At 40.7% G+C, this 22,209-nt stretch overlaps 1 protein-coding gene across 4 annotated transcripts in view; it reads left to right on the top strand.

Annotated features, from left to right (window-relative positions):
- The window catches only part of nup50 (nucleoporin 50), an 87,442-nt gene extending 66,506 nt beyond the window's left edge, over nt 1-20,936 (top strand). For all 4 annotated transcript variants that reach the window (XM_086008828.1, XM_086008827.1, XM_086008829.1 and 1 more), the window contains 3 exons: nt 1,884-1,965; nt 12,561-12,679; nt 13,734-20,936. In XM_086008828.1, coding sequence (XP_085864954.1) covers nt 1,884-1,965; nt 12,561-12,679; nt 13,734-13,945 — 413 coding nt within the window. In that variant the 3' untranslated portion in view covers nt 13,946-20,936. The remainder of the gene's footprint in view (nt 1-1,883; nt 1,966-12,560; nt 12,680-13,733) is intronic.
- The last annotated feature ends 1,273 nt before the right edge of the window (nt 20,937-22,209 follow it).

Raw genomic sequence — 22,209 nt, forward strand, 5'->3', positions numbered from 1 at the left:
CTGTACAACTGCAGCAAGACATCCTTGAACATTCACTCCCTCCACCACCGGCGTAACGTGGCTGCAGTGCGTACCATCTACAAAATCCACTGCAGCAACTCACCAGGGCTTCTTCGACAGCACCTCCCAAACCCGCAACCTCTTCCACCTAGAAGGACAAGGGCAGCAGGCACATGGGAGTACCATCACCTCCAAGTTCCCCTCCAACTTACCATCCTGTCTTAGAAATATACCGCTGTTCCTTCATCATCGTCGCTGGGTCAAAATCCTGGAACTCCCTTCCTAACAGCACTGTGGGAGTACCTTCACACAGACTGCAGCGGTTCAGGAAGGCAGCTCACCACCACCTTCTCGAGGGCAATTAGGGATGGGCAATAAATACCCTTGCCAGCGATGCCCACATTCAATGGTTAAAAAAAAATCTATCTAAACCCTTCATGATTTTAAACCCCTATCAAATCTTCTCTTGGCCTTCTCTGCTCTAAGGAGAACAACCCCATTTCTCCAGTCTATCCACGTAACTGCAATCCCTCATCCCTGGAACCATTCTAGTAAATCTCTTCTGTATCCTCTCCAAACCCTTCACGTCCTTCCTGAAGTGTGGTGCCCAGAATTGGGCTGAACCAGTGTTTTATATAGGTTTAGCATAACTTCCTGGCTTTTGTACTCTCTGCCTCTATTTATAAAGCCCAGGATCCCATGTGCTTTATTAACTGCTTTGTTAACCTGTTCTGCCACCTTCAAAGATTCGTGCACAAACACCCCCAGGTCTCTCTCTCCTTGCACCGCTGTTAAAATTGTACCATTCAGCTTGTATTGTCTCTCTTTCTTCTGACCAAAATGTATCACCTCACACTTCTGTGTTGAATGTCATCTGCCATGTGTCCGCCCATTCCACTAGCCTGTCTCCTCGTTTGTCTCGGCATCCAGGTTTGTCGGATTATGCATCTATGAAGTGCCTTGGATCCTTTTTTTCTACATTGAAAAGGATAAATAAATGCAAGTTGTTGGTGATATGGCAAGCTTTCAGATTGTTGTTAAGAATAATGAGGTTTGAGAGTTAAATATTAGACCACAGTAAGATCCATATAGACCTTGCTAGGGATGGGCAATAAATGCTGGCCTTGCCAGTGGCACCCACATACTGGAAATGAAGAATAATTTTTTTTAAATTGCCATATTATGATAATTTGCAGAGCAAGCCACATCTTGGCTCACCATAGAGCCACATGTGGAGCATATCATAGAAGCATAGAAGATAGGAGCAGGAGTAGGCCATTCGGCCCCTCGAGCCTGCTCCGCCATTCAATGCGATCATGGCTGATCATCCAAGTTCAGTACCCTGTCCCTGCTTTCTCCCCATATCCCTTGATCCCTTTAGCCTTAAGAAATATATCTAACTCCTTCTTGAATATATTTAATGAATTGGCCTCAACGGCCTTGTGTGGTAGAGAATTCCACAGGTTCACCACTCCCTGGGTGAAGAAATTCCTCCTCATCTCAGTCCTAAATGGCTTACCCCTTATCCTTGGACTGTGACCCCTGGTTCTGGACTCCCCTGCCATCGGGAACATCCTTCCTCTGACGTTGGTGCTACAGTCCTTTTTATTCATCTATTTTTAAATTATGATGTTCGTACCAAAAACTAGAGTGAATGCATTTGGACTTTTTACCATGCAGCAAAACTGAGTTCTAAAACCTTTAATAGTGTGGCAAAACAGCCTAATGATTGCACAGTTATCATCGAATCTTACAGCATGCAAGCAGGCCATTTCGGTCCATCCTGCCAGTGCCGATCTACTTGGTTATTTTGTCTAGTTTTCACAGCCATTATGTTCCATAGCCTTCGCATTCTAAACTCTTGCTTCTTTTTCCAATTGTAGATGAAAACGATGAAGAGAATGAAGAGCCTCCCAAACCAGTTGTGAATGAAATCAAAGAGGATGATTCAATCTTTTCCAAGAAGTATGTAATTTTATTCAGAAGCAAATATTTTTAAAATGGAGTTCCGAAAGTATGTATTTAATTGTTTTTGTCACTGATGCCTTCTTGATTTAGTTCTTTCACACTAAGTAATGAAGTAATATTTCTAGATTTTAATCATGTTCTGGAACTTTAATTCTTTTTCATTGGTTCAGGTTCCAAATATCCAAGTCATTCCACAGAGAAAAAACACAAAGGACATTGCCCTTTAAATAAATTTGCACCCCATACACAGTCAAGCAGCTCTCACTAGGGTTGCAAAATTCTGGGAATTTTTAAGAGGAAACTTTCCATGGGAATTTTCGGGAATTTATGGGAATTTTGAGTTTTTTTGCACACTGATGGTTTTTGTCTCTGACCCTTATATTATCTTTGTCGTCAAAATAGACATACTGTTCCATACAAATAAAAACAGGCTTTCAGAACTTTATTTAGGTTATAATTTTGAACTTTATTGAACCCCCATAAAAAAGACCCGTCTAAAATAAAATAAAAAGAGCGTCAGCTTATTTAGCCTGTAATTTGTCCTTATTTTGTCCCTTTGAGTCTTCTACTCCTCATTGCTCCTCCTGATTCTCTGGCTCTGACGTGTCCATTTCCTCCTCTGTGTCAGTGTCTAGCTGTGTGGTGGACACTTCTGTATCTGGCTCAATAAGTTGTAGGTTCGCCCGGATAGCCACCAGTTTCTCCACTCTCTTGTTAGTCAGCCTGTTGCGCACCTTTGTATGCGTATTCCCTAAAAGTGACCAGTTTCGTTCAGAGGCCGCTGATGAAGGTGGGATTTGGAGTATCACCGATGCAATAGGTGACAGGGCCTCAGATGCACAAAGTCCCTTCCACCAGGTATGTGCACTGATATGCTTGCATGATTCTCATATCCCATCCCCATTCCAAAGACCTTGCTTGGTAGAGAACTTTGCCAGACTTCCCAGAACTTTGCCCACATCCAGATTGAGATGGTGTGAGAGGGTAGAAATCACACTGTAAGCGCTGTTGATCTGTTCTCCAGAAAGTATTGGTCTCCCAACATGCTTTGGGTCCAGCATGTATGCTGCAGCATGAATCGGCTTGACACAAAATTCTTGACGTGTCTGTATGAATTGAACAATTGCCTTCTCCTCTGCTTTGAGCAGCAGGGATGTGGGTAGGGCAATGCTGATTTGTTCTTTTAAATCAGTAAAAAGCCTGAGAACATCTGACAAGACAGCGTCATCTCCTTCAATCTGAGCAATTACAGATGCTACTGGTGAGAGTAGTTTAAGGCTGCTAACCACTCTCTCCCAAAACACATCATCCAGCAGTATTTTCTTGATGGTGGTTTCCATATCCCCAGACTGGGATATTGCCATTTCTTGCAGCGACTCCTTACCCTCCAGAAGGCTGTTGTACATTATGACAACACCACCCCATCTAGTGTTGTTGGGCAGCTTCAGTGTGGTGTTCTTGTTCTTTGTCATTTGCTTGGAGTTGTAGGTTGCTGCAACTACCTGTTTTCCCCTGACATACTTAACAACTTGCTTGGCTCTCTTGTACAGTGCTTCCATGGTTCTCAAACCCATGATGTCCTTGAGGAGCAGGTTAAGCCCATGAGCTGCGCACCCAATAGACGTAATATGAGGGTAGGCCTCCTCCACTTGAGCCCAAGCAGCCTTCATATTCGCAGCATTGTCAGTAACTACTGCAAAGACCTTTTGTGATCCAAGATCGTTGATGACTGCTTTCAGCTCATCAGCAATGTATGTGCCTGTGTGTCTGTTGTCCTTCGTGTCTGTGCTCTTGAAGAACACTGGGAGAGGAGTGGAGACGATGTAGTTTATGATGCCCTCCTCTCGTACATTTGACCACCCATCTGAGATAACTGCAACACAGTCTGCCATCGCTATCGTTTCTTTGAGCTTTCCTTGGACTCTGTTATACTCAGCCTCCAGCAAATAAGTAGACAAAACATGTCTGCTGGGAGGACCGTATGCAGGGCGAATAACATTGAAAAATCTCTTCCAGTACACATTGGCTGTGAGCATGAGGGGTGAGGCTGTTGCATATACAGCTCGAGCAAGGCACTCATCTGCATTCTTCTGGCTATGGTTATCCATTGTATCAAAGAACCTTCCAAGTGGGCCAGGAGTTGCTGATGATAAGGAGCCTGATGCTGAATGTGAACCATCATCTTCTTGAATGGAAGCAGAGGAACTCTGGGCTGACTGCTGTGAGCTTTGAGTGAAGTTGTTGCATTTGGATAAATGCTGCTGCATCTTTGTGGCATTCTTTACATATGGCTTTCTACAGTGTTTGCACATGTACACAGTCTTTCCATCTTTAATGCCTGGGGTAAAACGCTTCCACACACCCGACGGTAAACGTGGCATTGTTCTATGCAGAGAAATAAAGGGCATTCATCTCTGTGTCGAACTGCGGTCGATCAGCATGACTGCAACAGGGTGGGTACATTTTTGCTGATGCTCCATGTGATGGAAGCATAACCTGTACACACACGACGCTACATCACCAATAGTGTATTATTTTGTATATTTTAAATTGAAGGACAACAGAGTTCAACAAGTAACTGGTTTATTTGGTATAAAGTCTGATTTACTTACTGCATCATCACAACATCAGCAGAAAACAAAATGACTTCCCTCAGGACCCCTAACCTGGATCTTAAAAAAATTATAGCAGTCTTACAGATGCCTGCAGGCCAATCACAATTTGATATGCAAATATTACAAATAGAGGGAGCTAATCGCTCATCCACTCATCCAACCAATCAGGACACATTTGTTCAGTCACACACAAAACTTGTAATTATTAAAACAAACCAAGTAAGAAGATAAACATATATTGATTAAGAAATTCCTTAATAATTAAGATTCCATCTCTGTTAGTAATTTTAAGAGAGGACCTGTGGGGGGAAAAAAAAGAAAGAAATACAAAAAAAAACAATATTATGCTAGCATGTGCTTTTTTGGGCAAAATTCCCAAGCTAAACTTCCCGTGGAAAATTTCCGGAAATTTACCGGAAACTTTCCACCCCTTTGCAACCCTACTCTCCAGTCCTCTGGCACACATCAATAATGAAGCCCTGAAATATTTCTAGGGCCTCTGCAATTTCCTCTAATCTCCCTCAGGCTCCTAGGATGTATCTCATCAAGCCCTGGCACTTAATCTTCCTTTATCTCAACGAACTTTTTTTTAACAAATTATTTTATTCATAATATAACTCAACTTGCTCTCCACCACTTCAGGACTTTCCTTTCATCTCCGATATATCCTTTTCTCTAGTTAAAAAAAAAAAAAAAACCCCAATATACTGTAGTACTTGATCATGATCTACAAATTGACAATCCTTTCTGCTTCAGCGTTCCAGCTCATTTCAACAATTTTTTTTTACTGGTTTACTTGTAAAATGCTTGATGGTTCCTTTTGGATGTTTTTTGAAATCTTTTCCTCGTACTTCCTCTTTTTAAAAAAAAAAAAAAAAACAACATGCATTTATATAATGCCTTTCATAACCTCGGATCAACCCAAAGCTCTGCAATCTCTTTGTTTTAAAAAAAACAATCTACTGTTGTTCTATAGCCCTGTGTGCCAATTCTTCTATCGACCTCACCTCGGCTAACTCGGTTCTCATAGAAGCTGTCCTAATCCATTCTGCTGTTCTAATTTTTTGTATTGACTTTTTTCCCATTTCTAGTTGAACCGTAAGCATTTATCATATTGTGGTCATTACTCTCAACATGCTCACCACATTTGGCTCATTTACCTGATTTACTTCATTACTCATAACCAGATCTAGCAAGGCCTCCACCCTGGCGTACTATCATACTACTTGAGGAAATGTCCTCTACGCATCTTAGGAATTCCATTTGTTCTTCTCCATTTACTCTGTTCCAGGAGATAATTAAAATCTCCCAGAAGAATAATTTTGTTCTTGCACATCTCTCTAATCTTGCAGATTTCCTCTTCCATTCCGTCCCAGTGTCCGCAGCAGACCCTATCTGTTTCTCACTGTAGGAGAATGTTTATTTGCCATTTTTGTGTTCTGGTTGGTAGTAAAAGGCTTGGATCCTTTCCTCTGCTTTTTGACTTGTAGGATTTTTTTTGTTTGTCTCTTTAGAGTGGCTGGCTATATGCATGAATTCTGCTATCCAGATTTATTTTTTACTATAGTAAAATGCATAATTGCAATCCCTAAAGTGGGGTATAGGACTTTTTGTGTTAATCTGCTTCTGTGTATAGAGGAAAGGGGTGAGGTATGATGCATGTCTTTGAATAAGGTTGGCTATTAAATTGAAACTTAACTGGGGTTTACAAATACGACTTGAGGAAGTCAGCCTGTAATATTGAACTGGAGACATTCCAGGGCAGATTCTCAAACACAAAGGAACTGCACCTGTTCTTGTAGCATCGAGATGGGATTTTAATTAATTCATAAAAATGACCAGGTGATCAATCCTATTTCAAATGATTTATATGGAAATCAACACCCATAAGGAACAGGACAGAAATTTTTATAAGTCCATGGTAAATACCTAAATGTGCCATGAACACAAAAACCTTGACCATAACTGGACTAAAGAGTAACCAGACTGGCCTCAAGTGAAAGGGAATGAGCTATGTTGAAAGGTAATAGAAGCTTGAGATAATAAAAGCTTAATCTTTGACTAAGAAAAATGTTATGGGTAGTTAAAATGTTAAATACAATGTAAATAAAAACCGAAAATGCTGGAAATACTCAGCAGGTCAGGCAGCATCTGTGGAAAGAAACAGCTAACGTTTCAGGTCAATGACCTTTTGCCAGAAATGGAAAAACTTAGAGATGTTCCACATTTTCAGCGTGTACAGAAGCAGGGAAAGTCGGGAGGGGAGGAAAGAACAAAATGGAAGGTCTGTGATGGGGTGGAAGTCCGGACCGATTAAATGACAATAGGGATGATGGTGCAAGGTGAAAGGAGATGGTAATGGGACAAGTAAAGAAACAAAAGATGGGTGTAAATGGGAGTATCAGCAACAGCTGCCGTCCAAACAAATGGGAGCAGAGGTTATGATCTGAACTTGTTGAACTCAATGTTGAGGCCGGAAGGCTGTAAAGTGCCTAATAAAAAGATACTGTGCTGTTCCTCAAGCTTTCATTGAGCTTCTTTGGATGAGTGCAGGAAGCAGAGGACAAAGATGTCGGAGTAGGGTGGAGAATTAAAATGACAGGTGACCGGAAGCCAGGGGTCACGCTTGCATTCTGAATGGAGATGTTCCGCAAAGCGGTCACCCAATTTGCGATTGGTCTTCCCAGTATAGAGGAGACCGCATTGTAAGCAGCGAATACAGTATACTAAATTGAAAGAAGTACACCTGGAAAAAGTGTTTGGGGCCCTGGACGGTGGGAAGGGAGGAGGTAAAAGGGCAGGTGTTCCATCTCCTGTGCTTGCACGGGAAGGTGCCTTGGGAAGGGGAGGGAGTGTTGGAGGTAATAGAGGAGTGGACCAGGGTGTCACGGAGGGAACAGTCCCTTCAGAATGCTGAAAGGGGAGGGGAGGGAAAGATGTGTTTGGTGGTGGGATCGTGCTGTAGATGGCTGAAATGGTGGCAGATGATCGGTTGAATGTGGAGGCTGGTGGGGTGAAAGGTGAGGACCAAGGGAGCCCTATCGTGGTTCTGAGGGAGGGGAAGTGGTGAGAGCAGAAGTGTAGGAAAAAGAACTGACATGGTCAAGGGCCCTGTCAACCACTGAAGGGGAACCCTTGGTTGAAGAAAAGGAAGACGTATCGGAAGCACTGATTGGAAGGTGGCATTGTCCGAACAGATGCGACAGAGTCTGAGAAACTGGGAGAATGGAAGAGTCCTTGCAGGAAGTGGAGTGGGAGGAAGTGTAGTCAGATTATTAAATGAGTCCTAAAAAATGCAAACCAAGCTCTGGGGTTCATTTCTAGTGAGATAGAATTCAAAAGAGAAGTTCTATAAAACTTAAACTTGTATAGAAGCTTGGTTAGACCACAACTTTGAACGTGCTCAGTTCTGATCTACATAGATAGAGAGGCACTGGTGAAGGTGCAAAAAAAAAAAAAAAAATATTTAAAGGATGATACTAGAACTGAGAGGTTCTAACTATCAGCAAAGTCTGAACGAGCTGGGGCTCTCTTCAGGCTGAGAAGTGACCTGATCGAGATCAAAGAGGTTTGATAGGGCAGGTGTAGAGATGTTTCCACTTGTGGGGGGAGTCTAAAACTAGGGGCCATAATGTAAGAGAGTTTCTAATAAATCCAGTAGGGAATTCAGGAAAAACTTCTTTACCCAGAGAGTGGTTAGAATGTGACACTTGTTACCACATGGAGTAGTTGAGATGAATAGCATAGATGGACTTTTCTAGCTTCCCCTTAAATGCGAAAGGAATAGGAGGAGGATATGTTGATGGGGTAAGATGAAGTAAGGTAGGAGGAGGCTTGTGTGGAGCATAAACACTGGCATAGATCCATTGGGCCGAATGACCTGCTTCTGTGCTGTAAATACTGTGTAATATTATGTAAGAAGGGCCAAAGGACATTATTGGAAAATACTAAAAAGTTTAGAACGGGTTTCAAGGAGCTGCCTTTGCACAGAGTAATAGTATTGTGCAGACTGTTAGCTAAAGGCATGTCCCACAGTCTGATGTATAGTACACATAACACACAATTTCATAGAAATCATAGAAATTTACAGCACAAAAGGAGGCCATTCGGCCCATCGTGTCTGTGCTGGCTGGAAGAAGAAGCTAGCCAGCCTGATCCTACTTTCTAGCTCTTGAAGTGCCGTAATCTACAGGGCTACGGACCAAGTGCATATCCTGGAATGCATCCGTAGCATTTAAGCTAGGCAAATAATTCTGTTTGGTTGGAGGGCAGGAGAATGGGCCCAAACTGCCATTGGCCCCATTTGAAATGTAAGGTCCCAATCCCCCCCCATCCTAATTCTCACCCATCAGCTGCCTCCCCATACCCATTCTTAGCCCCTTTACCCCATCATAAGCCAGTTTTTGTATTCATGTTCCTGTAAAGTATTTATGCATGTTTTCTGCTGCATAAAATTAAGACAGGAAATGATGGGTTAGTGTGAAATTTCTTGATGTGCACCAGGAATGCAGAAGCAGAACATTGTGCGCCTTTAGTGATTCTACCATTTTTAAATAACTTACATTCTCAAAACAAAAATTACTGCAAAATGCTTAAGTTCATAGTTTACAAGTTTTTTTTTATAAAATGTTTTTAAGCCTGAAAAATGTTTTTTAAGCTATTCTTCAATGAACAGCAATCCATTCTATATAAGCAATCTGCTTTCTTTTCTAAGTGTTAACGAACGCACGTACTGTTCACAGGTGTTGTCAGTTGGTAAATTTAAATAAATGCCATACTTGACTGTTAAAGACTTTTGGAAAAAGCAAAGAAACTCTAAAATCCTCATAGGATTAGGTAGCACTCCCTTCTACCCTTTAACTCCTGTTGAAGCACACATTGCAGACTGGGAAATTTTACATACTCCAAATACGCTGATGTGGTTGAAAGCTCAAACTGCTGTAGGGCAAAAATATCCAGTCGTAGCCCAGGCTTTTGAGACAGGCTGAAGCCTTGAAGTAGAAAGTTTAAGGGTATCAAAAAACAGAGTTGGGTGGGTAAATTTAATCATTGCTATTAGGAAATATCTTTTGTTTAAATTTCAATTCATGAGAAAATAAAGATCAGCTTTTGAAATATCAGTTTGATTGATTTGAGGCCTGGACTAATGATACGGACAAGGTGAGTTCAAATCCCAACTTGGCAGCTTCAGAATTTGAATTTTTTTTAAAATCTGGAAATAAAAGCTGTTCCCAGTAAAAGTCATGGTGTGGAGATGCCGGTGTTGGACTGGTGTGGACAAATGTAAGAAGTCACACAACACCAGGTTATAGTCCAACAGTTTTACTTGAAATCACAAGCTTTCGGAGCGCTGCTCCTTCGTCAGGTGAAGTGGAGAGATGCAAAAAGACACAGCTTATATAGTCAGAGAATAATGCCAGATGATTACAGGTAATCTTTCTAACTGCCATTTATCACACCTCGGCAGAGAGATAATCACAGCAATCAAAGGTGTGAATGGTGTCCAAACAGGTTAGTCAGGAAAACAATTTTTTTTTGCTGGAAATCACAGCAGGTCCGGCCGCATTTGTGTAGAGAGAACAAGCCAACGACGACTCGAGTCTGGGTGACCCTACGTCAGGTGGGGTTACATGTAGCGTGACATGAACCCAAGATCCCGGTTGAGGCCGTCCTCATGGTTGCGGAACTTGGCTGTCAGTTTCTGCTCGACGATTTTGCGTTGTCGTGTGTCTCGAAGGCCGCCTTGGAGAATGCTTACCCGAAGATCGGAGGCTGAATGTCCTTGACTGCTGAAGTGTTCCCCGACTGGGAGGGAACACTCCTGCCTGGCGATTGTTGCGCGGTGTCCGTTCATCCGTTGTCGCAGTGTCTGCATGGTCTCGCCGATGTACCGTGCTCCGGGGCATCCTTTCCTGCAACGTATGAGGCAGACAACGTTGGCCGAGTCACATGAGTATGTACCATGTACCTGGTGGGTGGTGTCCTCACGTGTGATGATGGTATCTGTGTTGATGATCTGGCATGACTTGCAGAGGTTGCCGTGGCAGGGTTGTGTGGTGTCGTGGTCGCTGTTCTCCTGAAAGCTGGGTAATTTGCTGCGAACGATGGTCTGTTTGAGGTTAGGTGGCTGTTTGAAGGCGAGTAGTGGAGGCGTGGGGATGGCCTTAGCGAGGTGTTCGTCATCATCGATGACATGTTGAAGGCTGCGAAGAACATGGCGTAGTTTCTCCGCTCCGGGGAAGTACTGGACGACGAAGGGTACTCTGTTGGTTGTGTCCCGTGTTTGTCTTCTGAGGAGGTCTATGCGATTTTTCGCTGTGGCCTGTCGGAACTGTCGATCGACGAGTCGAGTGTCATACCCCGTTCTTACGAGGGTGTCTTTCAGCATCTGTAGGTGTCCATCGCGTTCCTCCTCATCGCATAGACCTCCTCAGAAGACAAACACGGGACACAACCAACAGAGTACCCTTTGTCGTCCAGTACTTCCCTGGAGCGGAGAAACTACGCCATGTTCTTCGCAGCCGTCAACATGTCATCGATGACGACGAACACCTCGCTAAGGCCACCCCCACGCCTCCACTACTCGCCTTCAAACAGCCGCCTAACCTCAAACAGACCATCGTTCGCAGCAAATTACCCAGCTTTCAGGAGAACAGCGACCACGACACCACACAACCCTGCCACGGCAACCTCTGCAAGACATGCCAGATCATCAACACAGATACCATCATCACACGTGAGGACACCACCCACCAGGTACATGGTACATACTCATGTGACTCGGCCAACGTTGTCTACCTCATACGTTGCAGGAAAGGATGCCCCGGAGCGTGGTACATCGGCGAGACCATGCAGACACTGCGACAACGGATGAACGGACACCGCGCAACAATCGCCAGGCAGGAGTGTTCCCTCCCAGTCGGGGAACACTTCAGCAGTCAAGGACATTCAGTCTCCGATTTTCGGGTAAGCATTCTCCAAGGCGGCCTTCGAGACGCACGACAACGCAAAATCGTCGAGCAGAAACTGATAGCCAAGTTCCGCACTCATGAGGATGGCCTCAACCGGGATCTTGGGTTCATGTCACGCTACATGTAACCCCACCTGACGTAGGGTCATCCAGACTCGAGTCGTCGTTGGCTTGTTCTCTCTCCACAAATGCGGCCGGACCTGCTGTGATTGCCAGCACAAAAAAAAAAAAAAATTTTTTGTCTGTTTTATGTTTTTCATACAGACCCCAGCATCTGCAACATTTGACCCCTTGTGACCCCACCTCATTGTTCTTTGATGTAATGTTTTCCTAACTAACCTGTTTGGACACCATTCACACCTTTTGATTGCTGTGATTATCTCCCTGCCGAGGTGTGATAAATGGCAGTTAGAAAGATTACCTGTAATCATCTGGCATTATTCTCTGACTATATAAGCTGTGTCTTTTTGCATCTCTCCACTTCACCTGACGAAGGAGCAGCGCTCCGAAAGCTTGTGATTTCAAATAAAACTGTTGGACTATAACCTGGTGTTGTGTGACTTCTTACACTCAGTAAAAGTAACCATGAAGTTGCCAGACTGCTGTAAAAACCCAATGGCTCACTAATGTCCTTTTTTAGGGAAGGAAATCTGCTGTGTTTCTGTCCGGTCACACACCCAAGTGGTTAACTCTGAAGTGACCTAACAAAGCACCCCGTTGTTTCAAAGCACTGTCAGCAGTTCAAGAAGATGGCCAACCATCACCTTCTCAGGGAAACTAGGGATGGGCAATAAATGCCAGCCTTGCCAGCGATGCATATTCTGAAAATGATTTTTTAAACGACAGTTTACACAGGGAAATTCTATTGCAAGTCAATAAATAGGGAATTTCGATGTTAAATGACAATGTATGACAAAAGGTCATGACAAGTGAAGTTTGTGGTATTGTGCACGAGTGATTTTTCAATATAAGCCTACTAGTTGCAATTTTGTTTTTTCTTTATGCAGATGTAAAATGTTCTACAAAAAAGATGGGGATTTCAAAGACAAGGGAATTGGTACAATCCATTTGAAACCTGTGGCAGATCAAAAGGTCCAGTTGTTGGTGCGAGCAGACACTAATCTAGGTGAGTTAATTAACATTTATATTTTACATCACCTGCAAGTCAATAAATTGATTATGTAGTAGTTATACTTTACACCAAATCTAACAAGTAACTCTGGCAGTTGAAGGTGTATACCCTTAAATTTGTTGTGAATGTTAAATCTATTCCTCAAATCTTTTCTCCCTGCCCCTTCACTTGTCCATCCCTAAATTTGGTTTACCTGTAAAGCCAGCATAGGCCACAGTAATTTTTTTTAGGGTTACAAGGCCCTTTAGGTGCCTGCTTCTTGTTCCATTACTTGACTTGTTGTATTTTATGCGGAAGCTACATCTTAATTCCTCTGTTCTGTGGGGAAGTGCGATGTTTGAATAGTCTGCTGAAATTTACTGTGAAGGCTCATGTATGAAAAATGGCAACTTTGGCACGATACTTGAAAGCCTATGAAACTACCTCCTTCAAGTGAAGCGAGGGAGAGAGAAAATAAAGATAAATACTTCAAGATGAGGTCTTGTCTATAAGGTATTCCATTAACAATTGTTTCAATTTTAATTTTTTTGATGCAGTTGCCAACATTTGTATTTGTACAATTTTCAGCTAGTTATAGACTTATTAACTGGAAACTATTAAGTGGGAACTATTTAAGGGTTTAAGACTAGGGAAAATTATAGGCAATTAACTGATACATTTACGAACCTGATGATTTGTGGTTGGTTTTGGCTGGAATTTAATCTTGGGTCAGTTTTGTTGAGCCCAAGTAAATTAGCTGATTTTCAGTTTAGGAGATCTAAAAGATATTGAGGAGTTTTGAGAACGTAAATAGGGAAAAACTATTTCCATTTGTCGGTAAGTCATTAATCAGAGGGCATAAATTTAAATTCAGATGTACAAATTAAGAGGGTGTTAAGCCATCAAATGGTCTATTCGAATCCATGGAAGCAGAATCTGTAATTGCTTTTCAAAGAAGTAGATCTATATTTGAAAAATGATTTCAATGTGCAGGGGAATAGGGTTATAGGAAATGGCTAGCAAGATTCTATGATTTAAAGACTTCAACCTTTTTTTTTCTGTTGAGCAGGAAATATTTTACTGAACATTATGCTTCATCCATCATTGCCTTGTACAAGGACGGGAAAGAACAACATCCTCATCATCTGCGTTCCAAACCCTCCCATTGATGAGAAGAATCCTGACACTGCAATTCCAATTTTGATCCGCGTGAAAACTACTCAAGATGCAGATGAGCTCCACAAAATTATAACCGAGAAAAAGGCTGCACATCAAGTGTAATTCCTGCTCAATTTAGTATTGTAAAGAGTTTGTGCCAAGTTGCTGCTAGGGTCTTTAATTCTCTTTTTTAATGTTGGTAATTGAGGGGGAATATGGTGGTTAGGCAGATTGCACGTCAGTGCATTCATCCTGGCCTGGACATCCCGAGGTATTGTTCTTTTTACGTGTACTGAAGTTATTTTCTGCATACAATTGTGACCTGACCTGATTTTTAGCAACATTGATAACTCATTTTATACCTTAAGTTTGATAAATGGGGCCAGCATATTCAATAACCCTGCAACCCTTGGCATGGAAGAATCTGTGTGCTAATGTGAAGGATTGGGAATTTAAATTCAGACTTGCTTAAACCAGTTTCTTCTGGTTCCCAGTTGAACTCCAAGCAGCAGCAATATTTGACTAATAATTGGACTATGGTAGGAATTTCCTCCCCCCCGCCCACCCCACCCCACCCCCAAAAAGCTAGTTGTGTAGCTCTGTTCACAAAATGGGAAAGCATGAGATTCACACCTGAAGTGGTAGAATAAGAGAAAGTACTGAGCCGAGGAGAACTTGGAAACTAAAATGAGCAAGGCGGCAAAAAAACAAACCAAATCAGAATCAAAAAAGTGATGATTGGATTGAAAAGACTCTACAAGTGCAATGTAGGAAATGACAGGTGAACAGAATTGAACACAGCCAGGTGGTAAATAAAGAATTATTGTTAGGATTTTTGTCATTTCCCCTAAAGTCTCTTGCAGCTGTCCATTTTAACTGCTTGTAAGCCACATGGTTTTCATTTCATGTCATAAAATTGTAATAAAAAATTACATTGAATCTGTTGATTTGTTGAGCTTGATTCTTGTACATAGTACCTCAAATAGTTTTAATTCACTGTACAAAAAAAGCTGCCAAGTCATGTGCAGATCTATCTTAAATCAATGTGGTAAAACCCTGGTTTCAAGCCATAATTTCCTGCACAGAAACTCTTGAAAATAACCTTCCAGTGGCATAAACCAATCTCTTCTGTTCAACATTGCTTACTCTAGCTACGTACATTATACTTATTCATACAAAAAGTCAGTTTTCTTTGTGTCAAATTTCTCTCTTCAGAGCATTAGAATTGACCAATTTTATGCAATTTTACAGTTTATTTTTATACATGGTGCCCTCATCACACGTGTCCTGAAATGTTGTTCTGAAGGTTAACTTAAATTTGCTGTATTTGAAGATCTTTTGGTGTGCATATTTTTGATCTGAATTTTAAAATGTGAATATGGCCTGTATGCATCTGAATTGGTGGATCTTGAAATCCAAAGGTAGGCAAATGTAGAAGAGATATAATCAGTAGGACCAATTTGGGAATAATTTGGCTTTTCAGTGCTTAGCCTTGAACAGTATTTAAATATAAATTACAATATATAACCGTTAAGAACAGAGCTGTGCATCTTGAATTCTAAGTATCAGCTTTGAGCTGCAGTACTCATCACGGGAGCCTTTTTTCAGCAATGTGGAAATAAGCAGCTGCCTTAGATTTAAGCATTTGTAGGATTAATCAAGCTTGAGAGCTTTGTTACTGTCTTAGTGATGTTTTTTTGAATGATGTGTTAAATAATTTTAAAAGCTTACTGGCACTGATTCTGGCAAAGATAAATCATGCATGATTCATAGTCTTGTTTGCTGTGGAAAAACTGGGCTGTCCTGTTGACATGCAAAACTTTAACCTCACCAATTGGCAATGGATCAGGTCACAAATGTATTCTGAAATGTGCCTAGATATGATCTTTCACTTGCTTTATTTGGTTGGAACAAAATGCCCACATCCTGAAACAAATCCATTATTGATTACGTATCCATCTAAAAATTGTATATTTGAATTGCACGTATTGATGCTCATCAAAGACTTAAATTGCCATTTTGTGCAGCTTTTATTTATGTTCCAAATCCAGTTAACTATTTGGGAGTAGGAATAAATATCTTCCACTGGAATTGCTGTGTAAAAATGGCTGTAAACCTTTTTTTCAAAAAAAAATAAATGCTGTAAAAGTTTTTATTTTTCAGTGCTGAAATTCATGCCAACATCGGTTAGGTCCAACCAGAAATCCAGAATGAATGTTTTTTAAAAAAAAATTAAAAAAAAACAATTAATGCTAGAAGTGTGAGGTGGTGCATTTTGGTAGGAAGAATGAGGCCACATACTGACTGGACAGTGGGTGTAAAATGGGGTAGAGGAACAAAAGCGATCTAGTGATACCAATACACAAATCAATAAAAGTAGCAACACCGGTTAATAAGGCCTTTTAATTTTAGAAAAACAAGCACTGGGGTTCATTTCTAGAGGGATGGAATTGAAAAGCAGAGATGTTATGTTGAACTTGTATAGAACCTTGGTTAGGCCACACTTGGAGTACTGTGCACAGTTCTGGTCTCCATATTATAAAAAGGATATGGTGGCACTGGAGAAGGTGCAAAAAAGATGTACTGTACTAGGATGAAAGCAGAACTGAGAGGTTCTACTTATTTGGAAAGGCTGAACAGGTTGGTGCTCTTTCCTCTAGAAAAGCAAAGGCTAAGGGTGACCTGATGGAGGTTTTTATGGTTATGAAAGGGTTTGATGAGGTAGATGTAGAAAAAATGTTTCCACCTGGGGTGTCCACAACTAGAGGTCATAAATATGAGTCACTAATAAATCCAATAGGGAATTCAGGAGAAACTTCTTTACCCAAAGAGTGGTTTGAATGTGGAACCCAGTACCATGAGGAGCAGTTGAGGCGAATAGCATAGATAAATTTAAGGGGAAGATGGATGAGGGAGAAAGGAATAGGTGTTAGAAAGAAATGGTGTTAGGGAAATTGATGGGATTGAAGGTGGATAAATCCCCAGGGCCTGATAATCTACACCCTAGGGTACTTAAGGAAGTGGCCCTAGAAATAGTAGATGCATTGCTGATCATCTTCCAACATTTCATGGAATCTGGAACAGTACCCATGGATTGGAGGGTAGCTAATGTTACCCCACTATTCAAAAAAGGTGGTAGAGAGAAAACGGGGAATTACAGACCGGTAAGCTTGACATCGGTAGTGGGGAAAATGCTAGAGTCTATTATAAAAGATGTAATAGCAGAGCACTTGGAAAACAGTGACCGGATCGGACAAAGTCAACATGGATTTACAAAAGGTAAATCGTGCTTGACTAATCTACTGGAATTCTTTGAGGATGTAACTGGTAAAATAGATAAGGGAGAACCAGTGGCTGTGGTGTATTTGGACTTTCAGAAGGCCTTTGATAAGGTCCTGCATAAGAGATTAGCGTGTAAAGTTAAGGCACATGGGATTGGGGGCAAGGTATTGACTTGGATAGAGAACTGGTTGGCAGACAGAAAGCAAAGAGTTGGAATAAACGGGTCTTTTTCCGAGTGGCAGGCAGTGACTAGTGGGGTACCGTAGGGATCGGTCCTTGGACCCCAGCTGTTCACAATATATATTAATGATCTAGACAAGGGAACTAGATGTAATATCTCCAAATTTGCAGACAACACAAAGCTGGGTGGGCATGTGTGCTGTGAGGAGGATGCAGAGAAACTCCAGGATGATTTGGACAGGTTGGGTGATTGGGCAAAAGCATAGCAGATGCAATATAACGTGAATAAATGTGAGCTTATCCACTTTGCTGTCAAAAACAGGAAGGCAGATTATTATCTGAATGGCAATAGATTGGGAGAAGGAGAAGTGCAACGAGACCTGGGTGTCCTTGTGCACCAGTCGCTGAAGGTAAGCATGCAGGTACAGCAGGCGGTTAAGAAGGCAAATGGTATGTTGGCCTTCGTAGCGAGGGGGTTTGAGTACAGGAACAAGGATGTCTTGCTGCAGTTGTACAGGGCCTTGGTGAGACCACACCTTGAGTATTGTGTGCAGTTTTGGTCACCTTATCTGAGGAAGGATGTTCTTGCCATGGAAGGAGTTCAGCGAAGATTCACCAGGCTGATACCTGGGATGGCAGGAATGACGTATGAGGAGAGATTGGGACGATTGGGCTTGTACTCGCTGGAGTTTAGAAGAATGAGAGGGGATCTCATTGAAACTTATAAAATTCTGACAGGACTGGACAGACTAGATGCAGGAAGGATGTTCCCGATGGTCGGGGAGTCCAGAACCAGGGGTCACAGTCTAAGGATAAGGGGTAGGCCATTTAGGACAGAAATGAGGAGGAATTTCTTCACCCAGAGAGTAGTGAACCTGTGGAATTCTCTACCACAGAAAGCAGTAGAAGCCAACTCATTAAATATATTCAAGAAGGAGTTGGATATATTTTTTAAGGTTAAAGGGATCAAGGGGTATGGGGAGAAAGCAGGGACCGGGTACTGAAATTGGATGATCAGCCATGATCGCATTGAATGGGGGAGCAGGCTCGAGGGGCCGAATGGCCTACTCCTGCTCCTATCTTCTATGTTTCCTAATAGTTAGATAAAGAAGGGTGGGAGGCGGCTCGTGTGGAACATAAACACCGGCATGGATTAGTTAGCCTGTTTCTGTGCTGTAGACTCTATGTAATTCCATGTAACCATATCCTTTGATGACATGATCAATATGGGTCTGAAATATGGTTATTGTTGGAGCTACTTATTTTGGTAAATACTGTTGGTTGAAATAACTTGCCAAGCAGTTTTATTTTCAAGAATTTGCACCAATGCAATTTACGAATGAAAGTGTTAAAACCGTGTCCTTTTTATATTGCCTTGAAAAAGACTGAAATTTTTTACATGTACTCAACTTATTTGCAGAATCCAACTGGGCCTTCTGATTTGTTTTTTTAATGATGGCAGTTTCTACAATCTGTTTTTGTAGACTTGCAATAGTTTTTAAAATAATGCAATTTTATTTTGTGACTAGTTGCTCAGTGCACCAGACAGTCACAGGAAGTCCACAACTAAATCATGTCCAGGCCAATTTTCTGCCGCTGCTTAGTGTCCTGTGATCCAGTTTCATAAAATACGACTCCCAGATCACAGGAAAAATGCAACACCTTAGGCCCTTCCACATGATGAGTCATGCCACCTCCAGCTTTTTCTCAAATCTTATTTTTAAATCTTGAAATAAAACTGGTTGTAACCTGTAATGTGAAACTTCTGAATTTTCTTTGAGTCTACAAGACTACATTGTGACTGATTGTGTGTGAAACCTGGTGCAGGTTGTTGCAACTTGTCCTCTAACAAACCATTTGAAGCCAAGCTGTTCAGAAACAATTTATTTTGAGATTGGATATTTGCAAAGGTTTCCACATTAGATTTTTACAGAAATATACCGTTCATATCCATGTGTGCATCAAACAGGTCAGTTCTGTAGTAATTTATGAATGCAGTTAGGGCGATGATTGCCAGCAACGTGGCTTTTGAGAATATCTGCATCTTAATGAGCTGAAAGTCAAGAATCCCATGAAACAGAATCTAATTGGTGTGTTTTGTGGAATATTTGATATACAGCCAGTTCTGCTTAACCAGAAAAGCAATGAATCTACATTATTACTGTGATTCTTTTTAAAGCTAATTTAAGTTCTACTAGTTTTGGGCAGTGTTTTACGATTTGTAATTTCCTTGAATTTGGTGATTTTTTTTTTAGGCACTCGTGCTGGATTTTTTTCACCAGCTGTTATTGTAACCATTTTTTTTTAAAAACAGCTAAACTTGGCAAAGACTTTTGAGTTGCTGGTTGTACAGGTCAAAAGCTTATGGCACTGTACATATCCACTAAAATCAATTGCAGAACACCCAGATAAATAGAAATCATGTAGGTAGGTTAGTACTATGCAGAAAAGGGGGCAAATTGACAGAAGAGGCCTCTTCAATCACAGTGCCCTGAAGAGTCTGGGGATGTGGCTATGATCTGTTTTAAAATATGTAGGGGTTGTAAACAGAGAAGCTACTTCTCTCCACAAATCAAAAATATATTTGATAGTATTAACTATTAATCTTACTCGGTAATTCCACACTGAAGCCTCTAAATGTGCTAAAGCAGCTGCAAGAATGCAGTCCGGTTTATATTTTCATGTGTGAAATGGTTGCTTTCAAACCAGGGTAAAAGGTATTTTTACTGTTAATTTATTATAGTGAGCATTAGTGAGTTTTTATGCATAGTCATTAAAATCCTAGATATGCGTGGGAATGCACCTTTTAAATGTTTCTTGCACTTTTAGGTGATTCTAATTTGATTTATTCCCTTGTATATTTCTGTTCCCAGTGTACATGAGGAAGATTTGTCAATCGTTGATTAGGAATGCATCAAAAGTATCCGTGATTCGAATTGTAAGTGAGAAGTAAAATAATGTATTAAAGAACTTGCATCCAAAGTGTTTGTTAAGCAACGTCCAGATGCATATTCACCATGATCAGATTTTTGTTTTGTGCTGTAACGTGTACATCACTTTTGGGATTTTCACTTCAAGTAAACATTCCAATCTGTGTTTAATGGCAGATTTTTTATGCTAAAATTTGGATTTTGTAGTGATTGGGGGAGAGTGGCAGGTATAAAAATAAGGGTTTATTAAATGATGGGAAAATAAGCGATTAGGATGTTTTAAGTGAACCATAATGGCTGGGATATTGAGGAAAAACGGGTTTATGCAATGCAAGCATTCTAGATGCCGTTTACATGACGAGTTGTGTCAAGTATTCGAATGCAGAACTTCAGATAATATGCAACTTCATATTCAGGACTTCATCATCATTTTAACTATTTAAATCATGAAGTTCTCTAATTCTAATTTCTCAGTAAATGTCTCAATTATTTAGAAGGATGCCAATCCTGTTTGGTTTCCAGCATAGGTCTTTACATCAATCTAAGCCAATTCAGTTTTTTTTAAAATTACATTGCTGGACTCCAAAACAAGTGACTAGTTGAAACAGAATGGACTCAAATTTGTTGTTGGAATTGCACCCTGCCTTCTAAGGATTATGGAATTTTCTGTATATTCCATCCTGTATTGCCTAATAAAAGGGATTCTGTTGTCTTAAAAGATTTGCAAGACATTGATGTGATATTTTTGCCATTTTGCATTTAAAAAAATCTTGTTGCTCCATGTCTAAATGCCTTTGTAAAACTTACTGTGATATGAGCATTTAGCTTTTTAAGTCCTCCTTTGTTTGCCTCTATATATGTTAGCGCTACTTAATGTGAGGAAATGCACATTTCAGTGAGGGCCAGTTTAATTTTGTTGCTTGGAATTAATTTAAGGACTTGTTAAGTGCTTTGTCTTAAATTAATCTGAAAATATTTTAATTTGGTAAATGTACTTTTGTTATATATTCATTCAGCTGATGCTTTTTAAACAACCCTCCCCCCCCCACCCCCCAATTAAAAAAAAAAAAAAAGTTTGACTGGGAATAAAGCCTTATTTGAATTGACTGAACAAAGAACTTTTCAATTTTTGCCCAAAAACATGAGGGACTTCCTATCATGGCATGTAGTGTATTAATAATATCCCCACCATCTAAACCTGATGGCTCTCACTAAGTGTGCTTTCCATTAACAGCTAATAACCCATATTTTTGAAGTGCATTGTCCTGTTGCAGGATATCAAATAAAACCTGGCAAAAACACTTGAAAATAGAAATGAAAATATGTAAATCAGTAAGTATTTGCATGAATAAAATGTGGTTTTCCAGAGATGTTACTATTTCCCCTTCTTGTAAAAGAGTGGATTGTTTTACTGTCATGAGTATATTTATATTACAAGATGATTTTATTCAAATATAGTGAAATATAGATGTTAACTGTGAAATAGATGTTATCAGTAACACTTCATCTTCTGGTCACTTGACTATCAAATGTTTATTTTCTGTTCTGATAGATTACTGAATGAATGAGTATTGTAATTACTTCCCTCGCGTTTCAACTTCCATCCCCCAAATCATACTATTTGACAAAATTGAAATTTTCTGCCCCCTGTCCAACTCCTTTTTAAAATTATTTATGGAATTAGCTTCCACCACCTTTTCAGGTAGAGCGTTCCAGATCCCGACAACTCTGACTGAAAACATTTCTTCTCCTCTCCCCTCTAGATCTTTTGCCAATGACATTAAATCTATGACCTCTGGTTATTGACCCACTCGCCAGAGGGGATAGTTTTTCTCTATCTACTCTATTAAAACCTCTTATCTTGAAAACCTCTTGGGTCACCTCTTAACCTTCTATGATTAATGCAAAGATGTGTGAAGTAACGCACACTTGGGAGGAAAAACAAGAAATGGGAGTATAAAAGTGAGAGTGCAGGCTGATAAAGCCATAAAATGC

This window comes from Somniosus microcephalus, chromosome 16 (genome assembly GCF_052327205.1).
Source record: "Somniosus microcephalus isolate GS21.2 chromosome 16, FLI_Smic_1.0, whole genome shotgun sequence".
NCBI classification, from domain to species: domain Eukaryota; kingdom Metazoa; phylum Chordata; class Chondrichthyes; order Squaliformes; family Somniosidae; genus Somniosus; species Somniosus microcephalus.